The sequence below is a fragment of the Heloderma suspectum genome, chromosome 2, assembly GCF_057233095.1.
Source record: "Heloderma suspectum isolate Gila_16-S chromosome 2, 16-S_ref, whole genome shotgun sequence".
Classification (NCBI taxonomy): Eukaryota; Metazoa; Chordata; class Lepidosauria; order Squamata; family Helodermatidae; genus Heloderma; species Heloderma suspectum.
In genome coordinates this window covers 115,492,510-115,512,045 of record NC_139459.1, presented here as the reverse complement: position 1 = coordinate 115,512,045, position 19,536 = coordinate 115,492,510, and the positions used below count along the sequence as shown (strand labels likewise).

Sequence of the window (19,536 nt, the reverse complement as noted above, 5' to 3'; positions counted from 1 at the left end):
GGATAAGCTACAAGTCACTTCTTGGCAACAATGAGCCAGGCAGATTCAGCTTCTCCTGGTCCTGGAGTGCAACAGTCCAACAGCTTCCCCTGATCCTCATTACAGCAGAAGAACAAAGACCTGGGCATAAGAACCTTGTTCAGAGACAGCAAATGGTACAGGCTTTCAAGGCTGACCCATTTTGGAATGGATGGGGAGAGGGAGCAGTACAAATGGATGATCCCCTGTATTTTTTTTTTTTAAACCTCCCTGCATACAGCAGACTGGCATGTCAAGGAGGAGTCTAGAGTCCTTCCATGCTAGCTTTTCACACACAGGGAGCCTTTGATTTGAGAGAGTACTGAATCATGTATTCCCCTATCTGCATTCAGCATGGTATGGATGGACTTTGGAAAGGTTGTAAGCACCCAACAAGAGGGAGGGATGCAGTTTAGGGGTAAAGCACATAGTGTCCAAGTTCAATGCCCAGCACCTCCAGGTAGGGCTAAGAACAATTCCTGCTTGAAAACCTGGAGAGCCACTGCCAGTCAGTGTAGACAATACTGAGCTAGACAGAGCAATGGTCTGAACAAGGCAGGGTCCTATGAACAATTCCCAAATATCCAGGAGCCCTGAGGTATTTTCTCCTTTTAAGAGGTTTGTCATTTACACAATTTGATATGGATGAGCTTAGCATTAGGCCAAAGATTCTCATAATTACCAAACTTTCAACAGCCACCGACCAAGAGCCCTTGGTCTCCTCAGGCCTACTAGAATTATAGCTTGACATTGATCTGGTACATATACGGGTGCAAAAGCCTTGAGGTAAAAGCAGCTTGTGAACCACTATCTGTGATACTAGAGCAAGGGTGTCAAACCTTTTTCAGCCCAAGAATTCTGGAGAAGCTCTTGGGGGCCACAATCCAGGGGTGGGTGGGGCCTAAGTCAGAAGGGGACAGGGCCAAGGGCAAAAGAGCCAGGCCAAAAATACCAGTATATTTTACTTTAAAGCTCTTACTGCCGGTAACTGAGCCTCAGGAGAAGCATTTCAACCTTTTAGGATGGGGAAAAAACTATACAAAAGCCAGGAAACCACCAAATGGCTATCTGGCTATCTGCTATACAGAGGCATGGCTATCTGGGGAACACTGGAGGGCTGGATTGGGACGACAGGCAGGCCGGATTTGGCATGCAGGTCTAAGGTTACATGCCTCCTGTATTAGATGCACCTTTAAAAATTCTCTACACCTCTCTGTAGAGCCTACCTCTTTCAAGAGCTCAACATTTTCTTCCATTATGCAAATTAAAGATGAACATTCCCCTCTCATCTTCAGGCAAACCTCGCAGAAGCAGAGAAATTGCAGGCAGAGCTGACATAACTGGACTTTCCAAAAGATAGGATAGCGCAGCAGACCCTGGAATAACGCCTCCAGAAAAAGCAGCGTTTCTGTGATCTGCGGCAGGTCTTTTATCTGGATTAAAAGAAAGAAACAAGACCAGCAGCTGGTTCACGCATGCATGTTCACCACCCCATCATGGCAGCATCAAGCAGTAACTGTTGCCACGGGTCAAAATATCACACAGAGATAGAGCTTCCATATAACATTTTCCAGTCTTAACTGCTTAGCTGTAAGTAATCAAGGAAAGCCCTGCATGTCTAACCCAGCCCTTAACTTCAATGTCATTCAAAAGGCTTTACATCCCCAGTATTACTGCACTTGAGCAGGAAAAAGAGAGTGGAATACATGTGCGTATTTTCTGGCAGATAACCAAAAAAAAAGGAGGCAAAGGGGGTTAGGTCAACAGGAACACTGATCTCTCACATATAAACCTTCATTATAGACACAGTAACTATGACGGTAAGGTCCTTCATATATTATAATTGGGGGCGGGGAGTGTTCAGCAAGAAGGAAGAAGAGGGATTTTCAGGAGGTAAAAGAGGCACCAGTTGTGGGTGTCGGGGCCAGTTAACCATAAAGAACTGGTGACCAGTGTTTAAAAGCTAAGCAGCCAGAAAGCACAAGAAATGGCTAGAGGAAGAACTCTAAACTGCTCATGGATGCACACGCTCTATAAGCTGCTCTTTTGCCATTTGCACAGTGAATGCTGTGAAAGGGAGCCACGGGGACACTCTGTAGAGCCCCTGAAGGCAGGAACATCAAGGAACATCAGCGTCACTCACGAAGAAGACATGCTCTGAGACATCCCACACAAGATACAAAAGACAGTTGGGTTCCTGCACCTTTTGGCAGGCCACAGTACTGCAGGCATGGGGAAATGGCGCCTGCCAAACGCTCCCTCTTCCACACAACTGTTAAAAGGTGCAGAAACCCTGTCCTCTCTCACATCTAGTCACTGTCTCTCGCCTCATTTTGCTCTGCTAAGAGTGGTAGCAACTTTGCAATCAATCTGTGACCCCAAGAGCTCAAAAGAATAAATAGCCTGCATTCACACAGGCCAGATTTTAGAATACACATCCCCCGGTTTGCCTTGGCGGGGATACGGTCTTCCACCTCATCTGGATACCCATTTTCAAATATTATTTAATTTCTTTTAAAAATTATTTTCATTTGTTTACCGCATTTACACCCCGCCCTTTAGCCAAAAGGTTCCCAGACCAGTTTAGAGTGATATGCATAAACCCTTTGCAGCCCAACACTTTACTTTGTACGCTTTTTCTCCGAGGCCCTACCATTAGGGAGAGTGAGACAGCTGCTTCACAGGCAGCAGATGCTGGTGAGGGAGGGCAGCGGCAAGGAGATGGAGGATAGAGCTCTATGGACTAGGTGTCCTTCCCTCTGCCTCCTAAGCTAGCGTGCTGCCCTCCGGCGCAGTGGAGGACAATTCCCCTTCATCAGCACTGATGGTGTGCTTTGGCAGGCTGGCAAGAGACAAGCCTCACCTGATAATGTGGAACCAAGTCACAAAACAGCTGAAGGAGATGGCGCTCGAGGGCGGGAGGCGCCTCTTTATTCCAAGGTCCACGCGGCTGGAGCAAGACTCTAAAGAGGCCCATCCGTAATTCAGCATGTTCCCGCACTTGGCAAGGCTCACAGTATAGGTACCTGAGAAATGGTCTCACGACAGAGACATACGAACTTCCCACGCTGCAGGTGAAAGAATGTGATAACATTACATACAAGCCAAACCACAGAACAGCAAAAAAGCAGGCGGCATTTTCATCACAGGTTACGTAGCTTTTTATATAACCAGGAAAAGTGCTGGCACAGCATCCCTGCACTTGGTAAATCTCTTGATTTACCCAAAAAAATGAGAATTCGCATTGCATCCATTGGTAGCTTTATGCTAGTGGCCAGGCACTTGATTTTCACATATTACCTACTTCACCCTTCTGCACCATATCCTAAACTATTCCAGATATTCCCCAAAACTCAGAAGCGGCTTTTCAGGGGGCACATGGAACTGCAGGCAAGAGGGGTTCAGCAAGCATCAGGTGCCCTACCTTGCGAGAGAATACGTTCTTTCTCCTTGCACAAAGACACCATTGCTTACAACCCTTGGAATATGTTATGGGAGAATGAGTGGGAAAGAATACTACATTATAAGATAGAACACCTCCCATGTGAAACACATACACATTTGACAGCTTTATGCGATCCTCTTTGTTATTAAGGAAGTGGCAGAAAGCTGTCCTGTGTAAGTTGCTGAGTTTTGTACAATAAAAAGCAGCAAGAATCAGGGGTGCCTGTTCCTTATAGCTTAAACAGTAGGCTACTTCTTTGCTCTTGCTTACTAATGTTTGATACATGGGAAAAATCTATAGGCATTTCTACATTCATGAGGACTAGAAACATATTTCCCGCTTCTATTTTTAAAGCTTAAATAGAAACAAGAACCTACAGGACACAGAAAGATGACTTCGGGACTGCACGTTGCCTGTGTCTTGCTTATTTATCTCCTATCCTCAAACAGTTAATACAGATGCTAATTTTTCTACCTTTCTGGGCACTGCTGGAAAAACGTTGTCATGTGCTGCAGGAGAACTGGCCAGCAGTCAGGCCTGTTTTCAAGTACAGTGATCAGGGGATGAGGAGAGTTCCTGGAAAAAATTAACACATGTACGAAATACAGTGGAATGTGCACGTCTGACTACTTTACAAACAGATACTATTGTAGTAGATGCAGCATTTAAAATGTCTTGTATGCATTTCGCCAAGATATAGAATGACTAGTAAGTTGACCTATACCACTGGGGGAAGGGGGAGATGTCAAAAATTGTTTTCCACAATTAGTGGAAATTTTTAAATGGCGGCTCCTGGCTGCCTGCCAGAACAGGCCCTGGGCAAGCACCTTTAACAGAGGGCCCTGCTGTGTGCCAACATCAGGCCTGAGTGGCCCCAAAATACTATCCATGGGGTCACACTGTCAAGGGGTGGGACAAGGCAGAGGAGGATACCTACTGCTGCATGGTGATATGCCCACTAATGACCAGTGCAACAGAGGTGTGGCTCAGCAGAGAACCTTATGTGCTATAATTTTAGGGCTCTCAACAAACTAGAAAGCCCCTTCAAATAAGTACAGAGCCAACCCAAGACATTCTGATGCCTGAGGTGGGACAGCAAATGGCACCCTACCCAAATCAAGATGCACAGTCCACAAAGCCAGCCAAGTTATTTTGGCCCATGACTGAGGCAGAAAATCCCACAAGCACCTCTCCTCATCCCTGACAGCAAAATACAACAACAACAGATTAAGTAGCTAACCATGTGCTTCCCTTTCATGATACCCCAAATCTGCTGCCTGAGGCAGCCACTTAACTCTGCCTAACAGTAGGGACAGCTGTGAATAAGTGTTCATATGGCCCAGCCTCCGTATGCCCCAGTTAGCACTGCAACAGTCCCTGACAAAACAAACATCACTCTTCCCGAAGGCTACAAAAAAAGTGAATTATCTGCAACCTTTATATCAGCCCCAACCCTTGGTATGCCTCTTTGCCAATAGGAGACCTACAATTTGATTTACATCATACATTCAGTGACACACAGATTGCTTTTTGTGTACGAGGAAACAATGTCAACAGTTGCCATGCATTTTCATGTATACAGCTATGACCCTGATTCCCTCAGCAACATAGCAATGCACTTTACAACTTTACATATGCATTTTCAAGCATTTTTCCTTCCTGCCTTGAATTTTAATTCCACAATTTGGGGGTAAGCCAAGAGAAGAATCAGTGGAATATATTGGGTAGAGGAAGAAGCTTTCAAATGGCAACACTAGTACATATCTGGTGAACAATTTAGGAATTATCATCACCATCTTATTGATTGATTGCATTTATATCCCGCCTTTTTTCCTCTTGCAAGGAACCCAATACATCTTAGCATGTATGTAGAATTTTGATATCCTGAACTGTTTCACATACATTATTTCAGTAATCTTTACAATGGCTCTGGAACAGGGCTCCAACTTCAGAACCAGGAAACCACGTCCCCCTCCCCCTCGCAGCTGGCGCAGAAAGAACCACGCCAGCTACCTCTCCATCCTCGGAAAACAGGGCATGGAGATAGGGTAAAGGGGGCATTCCCAAGGGTGGGGAGGGGAGGAGACCGGGGTGGCAGCCATACAACATACCCTACAGCAGCCCCAGTCTCCTTCCTTCCCCGAAGCTTCCGCTAGACAGGCAAAAAACCCTGTCTAGCATAGACGACCCACCACCCAGCAGGATGAAGGACATTAGGGAATGAGGCACCACAGACCAGATGGGGAACCTCTGCAGATGGCCCATGGGCCACAGGTTCTCCTCCCTTGCTCCCCAGCCAGGTGACACTTCTTAACCAGAAATACAGTCAAAAGTTCAGAACAGCACTGAGCAACTTGCCTGGAAATTCAGACCATTCATTTTGTGTAGCCGTGGAGCACATCTGCTGCGGTCTCTTTCAAGTTACCATGATCTTCAAGTGAGAAATCACTGCCACCCCATCTACAGTACTACTACATTCATGTCTTGCTTGTGGGTTTCCCACAGGCAGCTGGTTGGCCACTGTATGAGCAGAATGCTAGACTAGACAGGCCTTTGGTCTGATCCAGCACAGCTCATCTTATGTTCATCTCTACACCCCATGCAGCATTAAAAGTAGAGCAAACAAGATCTTCTGGAAAACTGTCAACATTCCTCAGCTTTGGACAGGTTTCTAGGAAAAGGGAGCTCCATAATTCTGAGTTAGCCAGCTAAGACTCCAATTTCCCCCTTGTGGTAGACACTAGGTACACTAATTGTAGCATCAACATGATGCTAACAGCGGAACTTAAGATTGCAATGGAAGGAACACAGCAGAGTAGATCTACCCAGGGTACATAGTTATTGTAAGTTATGGTAAGTCTTTATGAACTAGCTGCTTGAATTGGGACTTTAGTGTTTCAAGAACATAATTTGAATGGAAGTTCAGCCAAAACTGGCCACATTTTCTAAAGGAAGAAAGCTTTCATTTTTTAAGGCCCTGAAACAATAGCATGACGTGTACGTAAATTTCTTCAAATTCAGAGGCTGCATTTGAAGCAATGGGTCTTTCAGCATCATATCAAGCCAAGCCAATTTTACTGTATTTTTAGCAACCAGCCATCATACAGTTTCCTTCTTAAAAGTCTCCAAGGGTACTTGCAATGTACATGTTACTACTATTCAAAACAGCATACGTAATTTTAACAATTTAAAGCCTACCTGATTGCATATAACTCCAACAGTTGTTCCTCTCCACTTTTTGCCACATTCAAGGCCTGTCTCTGTAGTAGTTTTACTATGATTTTTATCAAACCTTGCACATTCCTATAAAAAACACAGTGAACACATGTTAACATCAACACTATTCTAGAATAATTCTAGACACTTATGAGTGTCATTAATGAAATGCTGACAGAGTTTGGACAACAGGCTGCAGCTCGTCATGGGTTATTTAACCCACAACAAACGGTGGCACCCATGGGCACCAAGTTGCATATCCAACCTCTGCTCAGGGATTGTCATGTTGTGTGAACTCAGCAAGCATGGGTTATACGAGGGATAAACAACCCTCACATAACCCTAAAACAGACCATGGGTTATTCGAGGGTTGTTTAATCCTCGCATAACCTATGAGTTGTACAAGGGTTGTACGAATCAACAACCCCCGAGTGAGGGTTGCATAGTCAAAATGGTGGCTGCACGCACCCTCCACTCACCGCAGCTTAAATAACCCATGCTGGGCTGTCACGTTGTGCAAACAGCCCCAATGAAAGCAAAAAGGAGTTGTTTTTAAATTGAACAGGGTTTTTTTTTAAAAAAAATGGGGGTACCGCTGCTTCTGACAAAACACATACCAGTTGCCCACATTAGGGCAGGAGGACAGTACCTGTTTGCTCCACCCACTGCAAGTGGGCAGTTGGATTTTGTTTATATTGTTGGTAGTCAAACGACCCGTGATTGCTCTAGGTCAAGGATGTCTCTTTTGCATAGGACCTACATACAAAATATCCAACGTGTATAGCACAGGTCGGCAGCCCACAGCCTGCATATGTGACTTGTCAAGAAACCCACCCACTTCCCCCTGTAGCTCAGCTGAGCAACCTAACAGTGCTGCTATTGGCTATCCTCATCATAATCATGGGGCGGGGAGGGGTGGTAACCTTGTTCCCCGCCCAGCAATCCCAGTACAGATTGCTGTTTCCTTGCTGTTGATTGCAGCAGGGGGAAAGAAACCTGGATGAGAACTGTTGGGGCGGGGGGGAGAGAAGAGGTTATAAACTTCCCTGCCCACCACCTCAGTGATCCCATCTCCTGATCTCAGTAGATCCTATCTTTATGTGCTGAGATTGGGGGGAGGGCCACGTGTTCGTGTGTGTGTGAGTGCACATGTAACTGTAAATGTTGCTCCCATCCTACTACCTGGCACCGCATGCAGCGCTCAGGATCAAAAAGGCTGAAAGGCACTGAACTAGCACAGGGTCGTGGCATCCTATGCAGATCAATTTAACCACAACGAGCCTTTATGAAGACGTTGTCTCCATATCCTAAGCCCAACCTCTTAAGTACATTTTAAGGCATGCATTCCCATGCCAGGCTTTTAAGAGTACCATTGATCTGAATTGTCTGCTGGCAGTAGGTGGTTCACTTTTTAAAAAATTGTAAGTAAAAGTACACTATTCCTTAGTAAAAAAATTAGTGCCTCAGAGTCGCTTGAGGGCTTGGAAGGTGGGGGTGGTGTTGTTTTTACTAACTGAAGCTAGGCATGAGAAAATTCAGTTGAAAATGTAATTTTGTGAAAATTAGAAAGGGTGAAAAATATGTTTTGAATGGTATGTGTCCTGCAAAGTCTGACTCTGAGGTCACTAGAATGACCCCATAATATAGCACAGGTGGAAAACCAGATTACTGGCCTTGAGCAAGAAAACAACCTCATGTTCTCTATACAAAGTTTAGGAAACCTGTAGTCGATTAAGATTTGGCTTTACTGCAACTGTTCTTTTATCCTTTACCTATTTACTTTGATCCCCCACCTCCACCATCACACACCTCACCCCAATTTAAGAGCACAAAGAGATGGAGGATGTAAACACTTATCTTTGGCAGGCATCCACAAAAGTAGCTCCTCTATGGGGCTTGCCAGAGCAATACATTACAAGCACTGAATGCACTAAGTTCACTGTTGAACAACTTAGATTTTTTCCCCAAAAAAGAAAATTGCCAAGACAAGAAGGGTTTGGTAACTTTTCTATTTACAGCAGCAAAGTTCTAGGCTGAAGCTTAAAACAATATTGAATATTATTCAATTCCTCACAAAACTGCTCACATAATTAATCTACGAGCTCCTTGGAAGAAGAGAAGAGATACAAGTGTGATAAACCAACAGAGTTGAGCAGCAAGCAATATTTTCTACGATACAGACTTCTGTTAGAATCCTGGCCTTCAGTTAAAAATAAGCGTTCAACACTCAAGGTGGCAGAGAAAACCTTGCAAGTACAACTTCAGGGAGTCCAGTGGCTCCAACCATAGAAGTTTCAGAATTGGCCACGGATGCCAAGTAAAAACTCACAATTTCTAAGCCTCTTCTGGTAAACAAAATGCCCATCCGTGATTCTAAACCCTTGAGGTAAGCAACGTTAGCCCCCTCAGCTGTTCTTCTCAGGCCTGGAGGGAAAGCTGGAAAACCACCAAATGATGGGCAGTTGGCAGGAAGGAGGTGGGGCCTTCCAGGAACCACAGAGGGCCAGTTTGGGACCGTAGGAGGAGTAGATTTGACTCACAGGCCTGAGGTTCAAGACCCCTTCACTTTCTTTCCTTTCCCACACTGCCTATAATGGTGAACACCATAGCTTGCAGAAAAAAACTGTGCTAAGTAAATATGCCAAAAAACTTTTTTTCCATGTTAGAAAGACATAGCATGGATGAAACAATCAACCATTACCTGGCAGAAGGAATCAGGTTGAGAGCTCCATTAAGAACATAACTGAACTCCGCATGATCCTGCGCAACAAGCATTATCAGCGCCTCGCAGCATGCCGTCCGGACAACCACGTTGTCACTGCAGCATTTTTCCCAGAGCAAGTTTAATGCAGGGGTCTGAAATCAAGGAACACAGGAAAAGCAAAGTCAGTCCATCAGAACTGCTGACTAGTCAACACAACGAAACATCACTCCCATGTCTCCCTCTGTAAATTGATATCTGGGCATAAATAAGGATGGGTGTTTAAATGTTTTTAAGCCCCAAGAGAGGATAGGCCAGCATTTCCCAATCTGGTGTCCCCTGGATATGTTGGACTACAACTCCAATTATCCCCATGGCTGGCTGTTGTATAGAGGTTAGGGATGTTGGAGAAATTCGCAACGGAATCAAATGAGTTCAGATTTCTATGAATCCAACCCATGGATTCCACAGCGGACTAGCTTTTCCCGAATTGCATGGATTCCGCAGACTTGCGAACTGGGTTTTGTTACTTTCTGGAATTTTATGCAAATTTAGTCATAAAAAATATGTAAAATAAAAAAACACTGGCCAAAAATGCACATTTCCTCTGTAGGCTAAAGCATGAAAATGCACATTTCGGGAGATTTGCACATGGGGGGAGTTGCACATTTTTGCAAGTGCAAATTTGGGAAATTGGAAAAAATCCAATTGTGCCAATGAGCAGACAATGGAATGAAAGGCACTTGACAATCCACGAAACGCAGAGAAGAGATTTTACAAAATCCGTATATACCCAGTATAGACGCAACTCTTTCCAGAGAGCCTGTCATTATCATTAAGCAATATGATATGATTAAGTACTCCATTTCAATTGCCATCCCCAGCTGCCACAAAAGATTACCCTTCAGCCGTAAAGATTTAGCATTACCAGGACTGATTCTCAATCCTCTCATACCACAAAAGCCGCTGTCACGGTGATGTGGGAAAGGAAAGAAAGCAAAGAAACAAACCTGGTTAGTGGACTGGCTTATCTTGTTAGATAAAACATTTTCTTTCAGCGCTGCAGCAATCAGATGGCCCACAGTCTGTGAAGGAAACATAAATTACTGGGTTATGTTCTTTATCGTTGCCTGCAGCAAGACATTCTGCTGTCCCGAGTGGCTGCATGGTGTGATCAAAGGGATGGACTACAGCATCCCGTGCAATCAGAGAGGACAGGCAGCCCGTGGCCATGTACCATCCTAGAATCACAATGTGATTGGTCCCAGGGCATAGTCTGAAGGCACAGGAGGCAGCCACCTTGCTGAAGCTAAGCAGGTCTGGGTCTGGTCAGTGCCTGGAGGGGAGACCACCTGGGAACCACATGTAGCCACCTTGAGTTCCACAATGGAAGAAAGGTGGGGTATAAATGTAAAGCATGAATGAATGAATGAATGAATGAATAAATAAATAAATAAATAAATAAAAGCATCCTATGTGCCTTCACAAGGGACCATGGAGTGCACCAAGGTGATCCTAAAAGTATGGCTGCCCCAAATAATCACTTCAATAGACTGTGCACTTGGGTCAGCCCTCATTGCCTGATGTAGACTTACAAAAATCAAAGCTGGCGCAGGCACCATTGCTCAGAGGTCAAGCATGCATGCATGCATACATGCATGCATTTATTTAAACTGCCCAAGAACCCAAGTTCTCTGGGCAGTGTAACATTCACTGAAAACATAAAATTCAAACAATAAAAAAATAAATTAAAACTGCATATAATAAAACCCAAGATAAAACCAGCAGCACATAAAAGTGCAGTGATCTAAAAGGAATAAAAGCAGTTCTAATAATGCTTGGAAGAATTTAAAAAAAAAAAAGATCTTTACCTATTGCCAAAAAGACTATAACATAGGTGCTGGGCCAGCCTCTTTGGGGAGGGCATTCCACAGATGGGGTGCCACCACTAAAAAGGCCCTCTCTCTCGTAGCCGCCTGCCTCATCTTATTCAGCAGGGGCACCAGGAGGAAGGCCTTGGATAATTACCTTAGTGTCAGGATAGTGAAATATGGAAGGAGACACTTCTTCAGATAACCTGCGCCCAAGTCGTTTAAGGGCTTTAAAGGCTGAAACCAGCAATGTGAACTGGGCCCGGAAACAGACTGGCAGACCGACAAAGTTCTGGCATAATATGATCACATGCTTAGCATACAGGAGGTGCCAGGTTCAATCCCTGGCATCCCCAATTCAAAAAGCTGCAGGTAGAAGGTAATGGGAAAGATTTCTTCTCAAGAACCTGGAAAGCCACTGCTGGTCAGAGTAGATAGTTCTGGGCTGGATGGACAAATATAGCCACTCCGGCTAAGGCAAATCCCTAAATTCCTAAAGCTATGAAACAAAGAACTTCATATTGAATGAATTTGCTAGCAAAATACGATGCCGTACAACAACCTTCCCCAACCTGGTGGCCCAAGACATTTTGCACTACATGACAGCTGGGCTGACGGAAGTTGTAGTCCAAGTCATCTAGAAGGCACCAGGTGGGAGAAGGCTGCCTTACAACCAAGACAGCGTGGAGGCATTAGAAAAGTCTTCCATCTTGTTCCTTTGTACCTAACATGACGGAATGAGTGAGCCCTCACACTGGGCTGAAAGTAAACAAGCACCATTTTCCAACCACCTCTATTAATGCACCTGTAGTTTAAGGCTGAGAAACTCAACCTTTTACATTTGGAGGCTTCTGTTTTATTACTGAACAAAATGCCTACCAAGCAGGAAGTAGAGGGAGAGCATGTATATTATTAAAACATACATGCACTCACACCTTGCGACAGACATATATGGATCAGATGGCTACCAGAAATCCCATCACAGAGGAGGTACCTTAGAGGGATAGGCAATGATCCATGCTTAACAATCACATGGGAAAAACCATTTACAGAAGCAGCATTACCACAGTTCCACATGACAATCTTAATGTGCAACGTGATTCTGAATTCCCTAGTGACGTGTTTTTGCACATGGTGAAATCATAACCGTACACCAGTGGGAAGCGTAGTATAACCTGGACATCAGCCTGATCAGCTCCTATGAATGCTTCTTCAACCAAAGAATGGCTTGAAGTCACCTATGGTAGTTTCATCTTTTAGCCTAGAGATCATGAGTACCTGGAGGAGAGATTACCTGGAAACTCATTATTATTGCGCTGCTAGCAGGTCACTGTGGAAAATAGGAGACTGGAATAAATGGACCGCTGGTCTTGTCAGTGCAATCCTATACATTTCTACGCAGAAGTTGCACCCATTGAGTTCAATGGGGCTTACACCCAGGTGAGTAGATATAGGATTGCAGCATTCAAATAGAAATTAAAATGAAGCCTCTCTTTACCTTTAAGTAGCAAAAGGGATACTAGGTGCTGTTTCCTGGGTTTTATTAGCCCAGTGTGGCATCAAGGCACTTCGGGAGCTTTGCTGGGGGTTTTTTTTAAGGTATATTTCTCAAATGGCCATTCAATGGTATGCAGTGATTTCAGAAGCCTCAAAAGGTGTGATGAACTGCAAGTTCCAGAGTACTGAGGTGGTTTCTGTCTTCTAATTTCATGGCTTGATGACTTCCTTTTCAGAATTTTCCCATATAGGTACACACAAAAGCACTATCAGGGTTGCTTAATGCATATTTTTTTAAAAATAGTTACAAGACATATCAAATGGAAAGTGACTTACCTGTGACTGTATAAGGGTGTTTGGAAAATCGAGTCTTTTTCGGATTTCTTCCGACATGGCTGTTTGTTTCACTGACAGGCCATTCAGCTTCTGCAACAGAGATAATAAAGCGCACTTACAAATAATAGATGTGCAGTGTGGACACACACAAAAAATAGCTATTCACATGGGATTCCTGCTGCCCAGTGTATAGCCATTCAGCAGATGGCATCCAGCAAAGCCCCTTACCACCATCCCATGAGTGGTCCCCAGTATCATACACTTTCCTGCCTCCTGTTTCAACATACCTATGAATCTCTTTAGCAATTTTTTTCTCTAGCTATTTCCTGGAGACCCCAAAGAAAGCAAAGATTGCAAAACCACTTAAATACTGAGTTGGGCTTGAGGCTGAAAATAGGTCTATGATGCAGAATGAGGGGGAAGATGGCAGCAGCATCAAACTGGTCTCTACTCCATCCTGCTGGGATGATGTCCTTCTGCCATGAGTACTGGAAGCTGCACAAAGGCTAAATAATAAGCTTCTTAGAGTGCAGACTTCACTAGTGACCATCCAACTGTCATAATGAGAACCGGCCACATGTGTGGTAAGAGAAGACAGCTCACACATCACAGTGGTGGATTGCTCACTCCCACAATCTGGACGTTGCTGACTCCTAAGGCCAGCGCCTCTGTTCCCTTGCACATCCCTTAAGACTTGGGGTGATGTATCTACCCCAGCCGTAGGTCACATTCACACAAACATTAGTAACAAGTAAGCATGCTGGTGCACACTGCCTGATTGCTTCCCCCTGGCTCCTCCTGCAAATGGGAGCACCTTAAACTACCCAGAAACTTACCAGGATGGAAAAGCTTCGTGTTGCGTCTGAACCTGGACCCTGATTTGCTGATCCTCTAACAAGCCAGGATCCAGAAGCCAACCACAAACGCTGGCTTCAAATTCTGGCTTGTAAGAGTAGAGACAAGCCATGAGTCTGGGTTCAGACATAACACTACGCTTTTCAAGCCTGATAGCTTCCTGGTTAAAGTAGCCATCCCCACTTGCAGAAGCCAAGCAGGAGCCGTCAGACAGCATGCAACAGCACACATGCTCGCTACCGATACACCAGAATTCTCAAATATTCTGGCTTACCGTTTTGCGCGAACATGGCCTATATTTTCCACTGACAGGAGATTGAAATGTATTGAAGTAACAGTCCATGACTGTCTTTGATATGCATGGTCTGAAAATACTAGCCAGTGCTGCTGCTCCATCATGCTCTACGGCATCCTTCTAGATGTGTCAGACTACAACTCCCAGCATCCCCCAGCCAGCATGGGAGTTGTAGTCCCAACATACCTGGAGGGCACCAGGTTAGGCAAGGCTGCTCTAGGGCATCATGGGAATCAGAGAAGTAATTCGGATTCTGGTCATTTGTTGCCTCGAATGTAGAGAGCAGAGCCTTCTGTCACAATCTGCCTCCCTGCCAGATACAAAGGTGTAGCTAAACCCAAGGCATGGTCTGAAGGCACATGAGGCGGCCACCTTGCTGAAGCTAAGCAGATCTGGGTCTGATCAGGACTTGGAGGGGAAACCACCTGGGAACCACATGTAGCCACTTTGAGTTCCACAATGGAAGAAAGCTGGGGCATAAAATGTAATAAAGAAATGTAATAATAATAAACTTGACAAAATTTATTTCAACAAAAGAGCTATATGGATTTCTACCAATTGTCTCTGCAAAAAAAAAACCCTATCAGCTCAACCACCTCTTTGTTTGCAGTTATGCTGCTGGCAATAACTACAGGGTCTTGACCACCTTCTATGAATAGATTGCCAATCTTCTGAAGCCTTCCCACTATTTACACTTTTGTTTGCATGAACCTAACTTGGAATAAGGACCCAAATCATTCATGAACCATGTGGACCCATTCAAGTGGCTGGTAGGGCTACCACATGTGGCAGAGCCTTCTTGGTGTTGTCACCCCGACTGTGGAACTCCGTCCCAGTAGAGATTCGGCTGTCCCCCACACTGTTGTTATTCAGGCGCCAGTTAAAAGACATATTTGTATAAGGGAGCAATCCTATGTGGATCGACAGTCACCTCCAGCCGCGAGGGCAACCGCCTATCCAGTGCAGGGCGGGAGGAGCGGTGAGGAGCAGATTTCCTCCTCACTCCCCCTGCCCAGCTTTCATGGCTAGTCAGCCAATTTTGGCTGTCTAGCCGCGGGACCTCGGGGTGCAGGAAGCAGCGGCCAGATGACACATAAGATGTGTCGTACCGGCACTGCTGACCTCCACACCCCAGCCCGCCCCCAGGAACGCCCCATTTTCACTGCTCTGCACTGCCCTTACCAGCATGGAGTAGGAGGCCGATCTGCGCTGCCTATGAGGCAGCGGAGGAGGGGATGGACATCGGTTCTCAGGGAACCAACCTTGGAGCGTGGGCTTCGATGTCGGTTCCTGGGAACTGACCCATCCTATGGCCATCTAGCTGCTGACTAGCAGCCATAGGATTGCGTCCTAAGTGTTTAATCTGTTTTGTAGTGATACCCCTAAACATCTTCACTGTGCTCCTCTGAACTTGCTCCAATTTGTCTACATTCTTCTTAAAATGCAGAGCTGAAAACTGGATATAATACTCCAGATGAGGTCTGACTTCTGCAGAATAAAGTGGAACCACTATTTCTCATGGCTTGCAAACTCTGGTTCTATTGATGGTTCTTAAAAACATGTTATCCCTTTTTGCAGTTGCATCACACTGTGATAGACTGCAGTCCGAAGATTCTTTTCACATGTACTACCACCAAGCCAGATATCCCCCATCATATACCTGTGTGTTTGATTTTTTTTTTGCCTAATCAAATGCAATCAATAAATATATCCTACAAAAGCAGACATTATTACAACTCCATCAGCAATGTTGAGAGAGCAGCTGCCTTCAGCTCTTCCTCTCCCTTACTGTTTCCATCCCAGCTGGTCATTATAACAACTCTGTAACTTCAAGAAATAGTACCCAAGTTTGCTTTTTGTTCTCATCTCTCCACATCGCCTTTTCCTTTTGCATTTAGTGTTTTATATTGTAAGCCTGAGGACAGGGACAGTCTTGGGTTGTTGTTTTTTTACTGATCTCCAAGCCAGCTCTGGGAGCCTTTTCAGCTGAAGCACAGGGTAAAAATGCTTTAAATAAATAAAATAAACTCTTTATCATATAAACACCTCCACCTCCTCATGCAAACACACAGTTCTGAACCTGAAGGACCATCTCTTCCCATATATACCTGCCCAGACCCCAAGGTCATCTTCTGAGGCTCTCCTCTGGGTGACCGCACCAAATGAAGTGAGGTGGACAGCTACTAAAGAGAGGGCCTTTTCAGTCATGGCAGGCTGGTTGTGAAATGCCCTCCCCAGAGAGGCTCACCTGGCACCCACGTTGTGGTCTTTTCAGTGCCAGGTGAAGGACCTTTTGTATTCTCCCAGGCATTTTATTTATTTATTTATTTATTTATAGTATTTTTTATCGCGCCCTTTTGCCAAAAGGCTCCCAAGGGGGTTTACAAAGGTAAGTCCCTGTCTGCAGGCTTGCAATGTAAAAGACACAACACACAAGGAAAAGGGATAGGGAGAGTGAAGGAAAAAAGTAAATTCAGGCACTAGATTCTTCGTTGCAAAGCAGGTCATGGGCACACAGGACAGGCTGATGCTTCCTCTCCCTTCAGTGGCCTCAGCAGTGACAGTTGGTAGCAGGAGGAAGAGGACTCTCACTTGGAGACTCCAGGCACAATGGAGGGATTTGAGTTCTCCAGCTTTTATGGTTTTAAATGTGTTACTGTATCTTTAGATTTTTACAGCGCTCCTGGCTTTTACTTCGGTTTTACTCTGCAATTTGAAACTTTTAAATTTTTTCTATTATCTTCGATCACGTCGTTGTATTTTATGGTTTTAATTGTTATAACTGCCCAGAGAGTTTTGGCTATTCTGGGGTGGAAGGGGCATAGAAACATAATTAATATATACATTCTGTCGGACAAAAGGCACAGGGGCTGCACGACCAAGGGTTTTGGTGCTTGCTCAAGTTAGTTCAAGCCTCGTTTGCTCAAGTCTTATTCAAGTCAGAATAAGAACTCCCATCGACCAATATGTTTCAGCTGTTCTTGCACACGCATTCTGGAGATTATTTACAAATCGCGACATTCAAAAACCGGGCACACCTTTTGCCAGGCTCCCTCCACCACACCGCCCCCAGTGATTTCAGTCAGTTCCTGCCTGTTTTAAGAAAAATCTTTCCAACTTGCCCCGTCCTTAAAAATCTTTAGGACGCCCCAGAACTAAGCCCAACATACACGCACGCGCGCGCGAGAGAGAGAACAAAATGAGAAGGCCAGTGTCCCTTCACACGTCCAAGCTGATGGCTCCTTCTAGCACATCCGCGCAGCCCAGGACAGCTCAGCGCAGCCAGCGTGCGAAAGTTCCACGACCTGTCAGTTTCAGGATTCTCCCCCGCTTCCCGGCGGCCGCGAGCTCCCAGCACTGGAACACGGCGGCTGCCGGCGTTCCGAGGCAAGGGGCGGACCCTACCGAGCCCGAAGCGGCCACTCACCTGCTTCCCACCTGGGCTCCTTCTGTCAAACCCAGCAGCACCGACGTCCCACGGCGTCGGGGGCCAGGAGCGCGCAGACTCAGCAGCGACCGCTCGTCCTCCCGACAGCGAATCAACGGCCGCGAAAGGGCAGCTGGGACTTCGCTGTTCGTTCTGAGCATGCCCGGATGGAGGAGCATGCGCGTGAGTCATCATGGGGAGCCGCCTTTCGTTCCGCTGCGTGGTCCGGTGTTGCCGGCTGTACTGGAATCCTAAATGTCAAGCTGCACCGGTTGGCTGGAGCAGCTTTCTCCAACCAGGTGCCTTCCAGGGATGTAGGACCACAACTCCTATCATCCCCCCAGCCCACATCTGGAGGGGACCAGGTTGGGGAAAGCTGGTCTGCTAAAGACATACAAGTGCGACAACGCTGCTGATATTTAGTTTTACACACACCCCGAAGCAGCAAGAAACGTCTGTGTACAAATTACTCCTTCAATCCGGCTTGGTAAGGTTATGTGCGCTCGTAATCGGCAGGATGGTCTGCTCAGCTCCCTTTCCCAGAATCAGTTTTCCTTACTACCTGAATGCCCTGACTAGGAAGAATTTATTGAGGCCCAAGGAGAGATTATTTTGGCCACCTAATGCGAAGAGAAAACTCTCTGGAAAAGCCCCTGGTGCTGGGAAAGACTGAAGGCAAAAGGAGAAGGGGACGGCAGAGGATGAGATGGCTAGATAGCATCACCGATGCAATGAATATGGACTTGAGCACACTCCGGGAGAGAGCGCAGGACAGGAAGGCCTGGCGTGCGATGGTCCAAGGGGTCACGAAGAGTCGGACACGACTGAACAACAACAACAAAGGAGAGATAGTAGCCATTCTCTCTCCGTTACTGCCTGGGTCTTAAAAAACACACACCAAGATAGCCATGCTAGTCCACGACCGGGAGGAAGATGAGGGAGATCCACAATCCACAGTTGGGTCTAATAAAGGTATTGTCCAGCTGTGGATTTTGGACTGCCTCTGCTTCTCTCAGACCCAATGCTCTGTGTGTGTGTGTGTGTGTGTGTGTGTGAGAGAGAGAGAGAGAGAGACTTATGCGCTACATCCTCCTCTTCCCATGGGACTGGGAGGAGAAATAAAACAGGGTTTGATTTCACTTTAGCACATGCCTGGTTTGTCATTACATACGAACCAGGAATTGTGGTTTAAAATAAACTCTAATTTTCTAAACAAAGCACAAAATCAATCCAGGGCCTGAAATTGGTTTGTTTAGCACAGTCTTCCCCAACCTGGTGCCCTCTAGGTGTTTTGGACTACAACTGCCTGATGGTAGTTGAAGTACAAAATATCTGGAGGGCATCAAGTTCAGGAAGGCTAATTTAGCAGCTGACTAGAGTTTATTTTAAACTCTGGTTCACATGTAACGACAAGCCAAGCGTCTACTAAAGCAGGGGTAAACAACCTGGTGCTCTCCAGATGTTTTGGACTACAAGTCTTATAGGCCCCAGCCAGCATAACCAATAGTCAGGGATATGAGAATTGTAATCCAAAACATCTGGAGGGCACCAGATTGCTTACCCCTGTGCTAAAGTGAAACTAAATTCTGGTATCTTCCTCCTCCTGGCCATGCAGAAGAAGGACAGGGGAAGAAGGAGCAATCAAACCCAGCACTTCGCATGGGGCACATTCGTGTTCATACATGAAATACTAAATTATGGTTTAGTGTTACATGCAAACTCACCCATAGGGTCTGAATCTTGGCTTCTCAACAACCTGCCCATGGAGGTGATCTATAACCAGCTTTCTGCTACTGAGAGGGTCTTTCTCTGAGCACCACCACCAGTAGTGCAGTGGCCAATTCAGAAGTGCAGGGTCCCCTCTTGACAGTCACA

At 45.6% G+C, this 19,536-nt stretch overlaps 1 protein-coding gene across 3 annotated transcripts in view; it reads right to left on the bottom strand.

Annotated features, from left to right (window-relative positions):
* FOCAD (focadhesin) overlaps window positions 1-17,773 on the bottom strand; it is a 187,564-nt gene extending 169,791 nt beyond the window's left edge. For 2 of the 3 annotated variants that reach the window (XR_014787806.1, XR_014787807.1), the window contains exons 1-8: window positions 17,662-17,761; window positions 13,085-13,174; window positions 10,391-10,465; window positions 9,381-9,535; window positions 6,662-6,766; window positions 3,938-4,039; window positions 2,882-3,086; window positions 1,245-1,451 (exon numbers count right to left, since the gene is read on the bottom strand). Coding sequence is in view for 1 of the 3 variants with exons in the window: in XM_084834584.1 (XP_084690710.1) it covers window positions 1,245-1,451; window positions 2,882-3,086; window positions 3,938-4,039; window positions 6,662-6,766; window positions 9,381-9,535; window positions 10,391-10,465; window positions 13,085-13,141 (906 nt within the window). In the remaining 2 variants the exon portion in view is untranslated. Of the gene's footprint in view, window positions 1-1,244; window positions 1,452-2,881; window positions 3,087-3,937; window positions 4,040-6,661; window positions 6,767-9,380; window positions 9,536-10,390; window positions 10,466-13,084; window positions 13,175-17,661 lie in introns of all 3 variants that reach the window. The other variant, XM_084834584.1, reaches the window with a different exon arrangement.
* Between the last annotated feature and the right edge of the window lie 1,763 nt (window positions 17,774-19,536).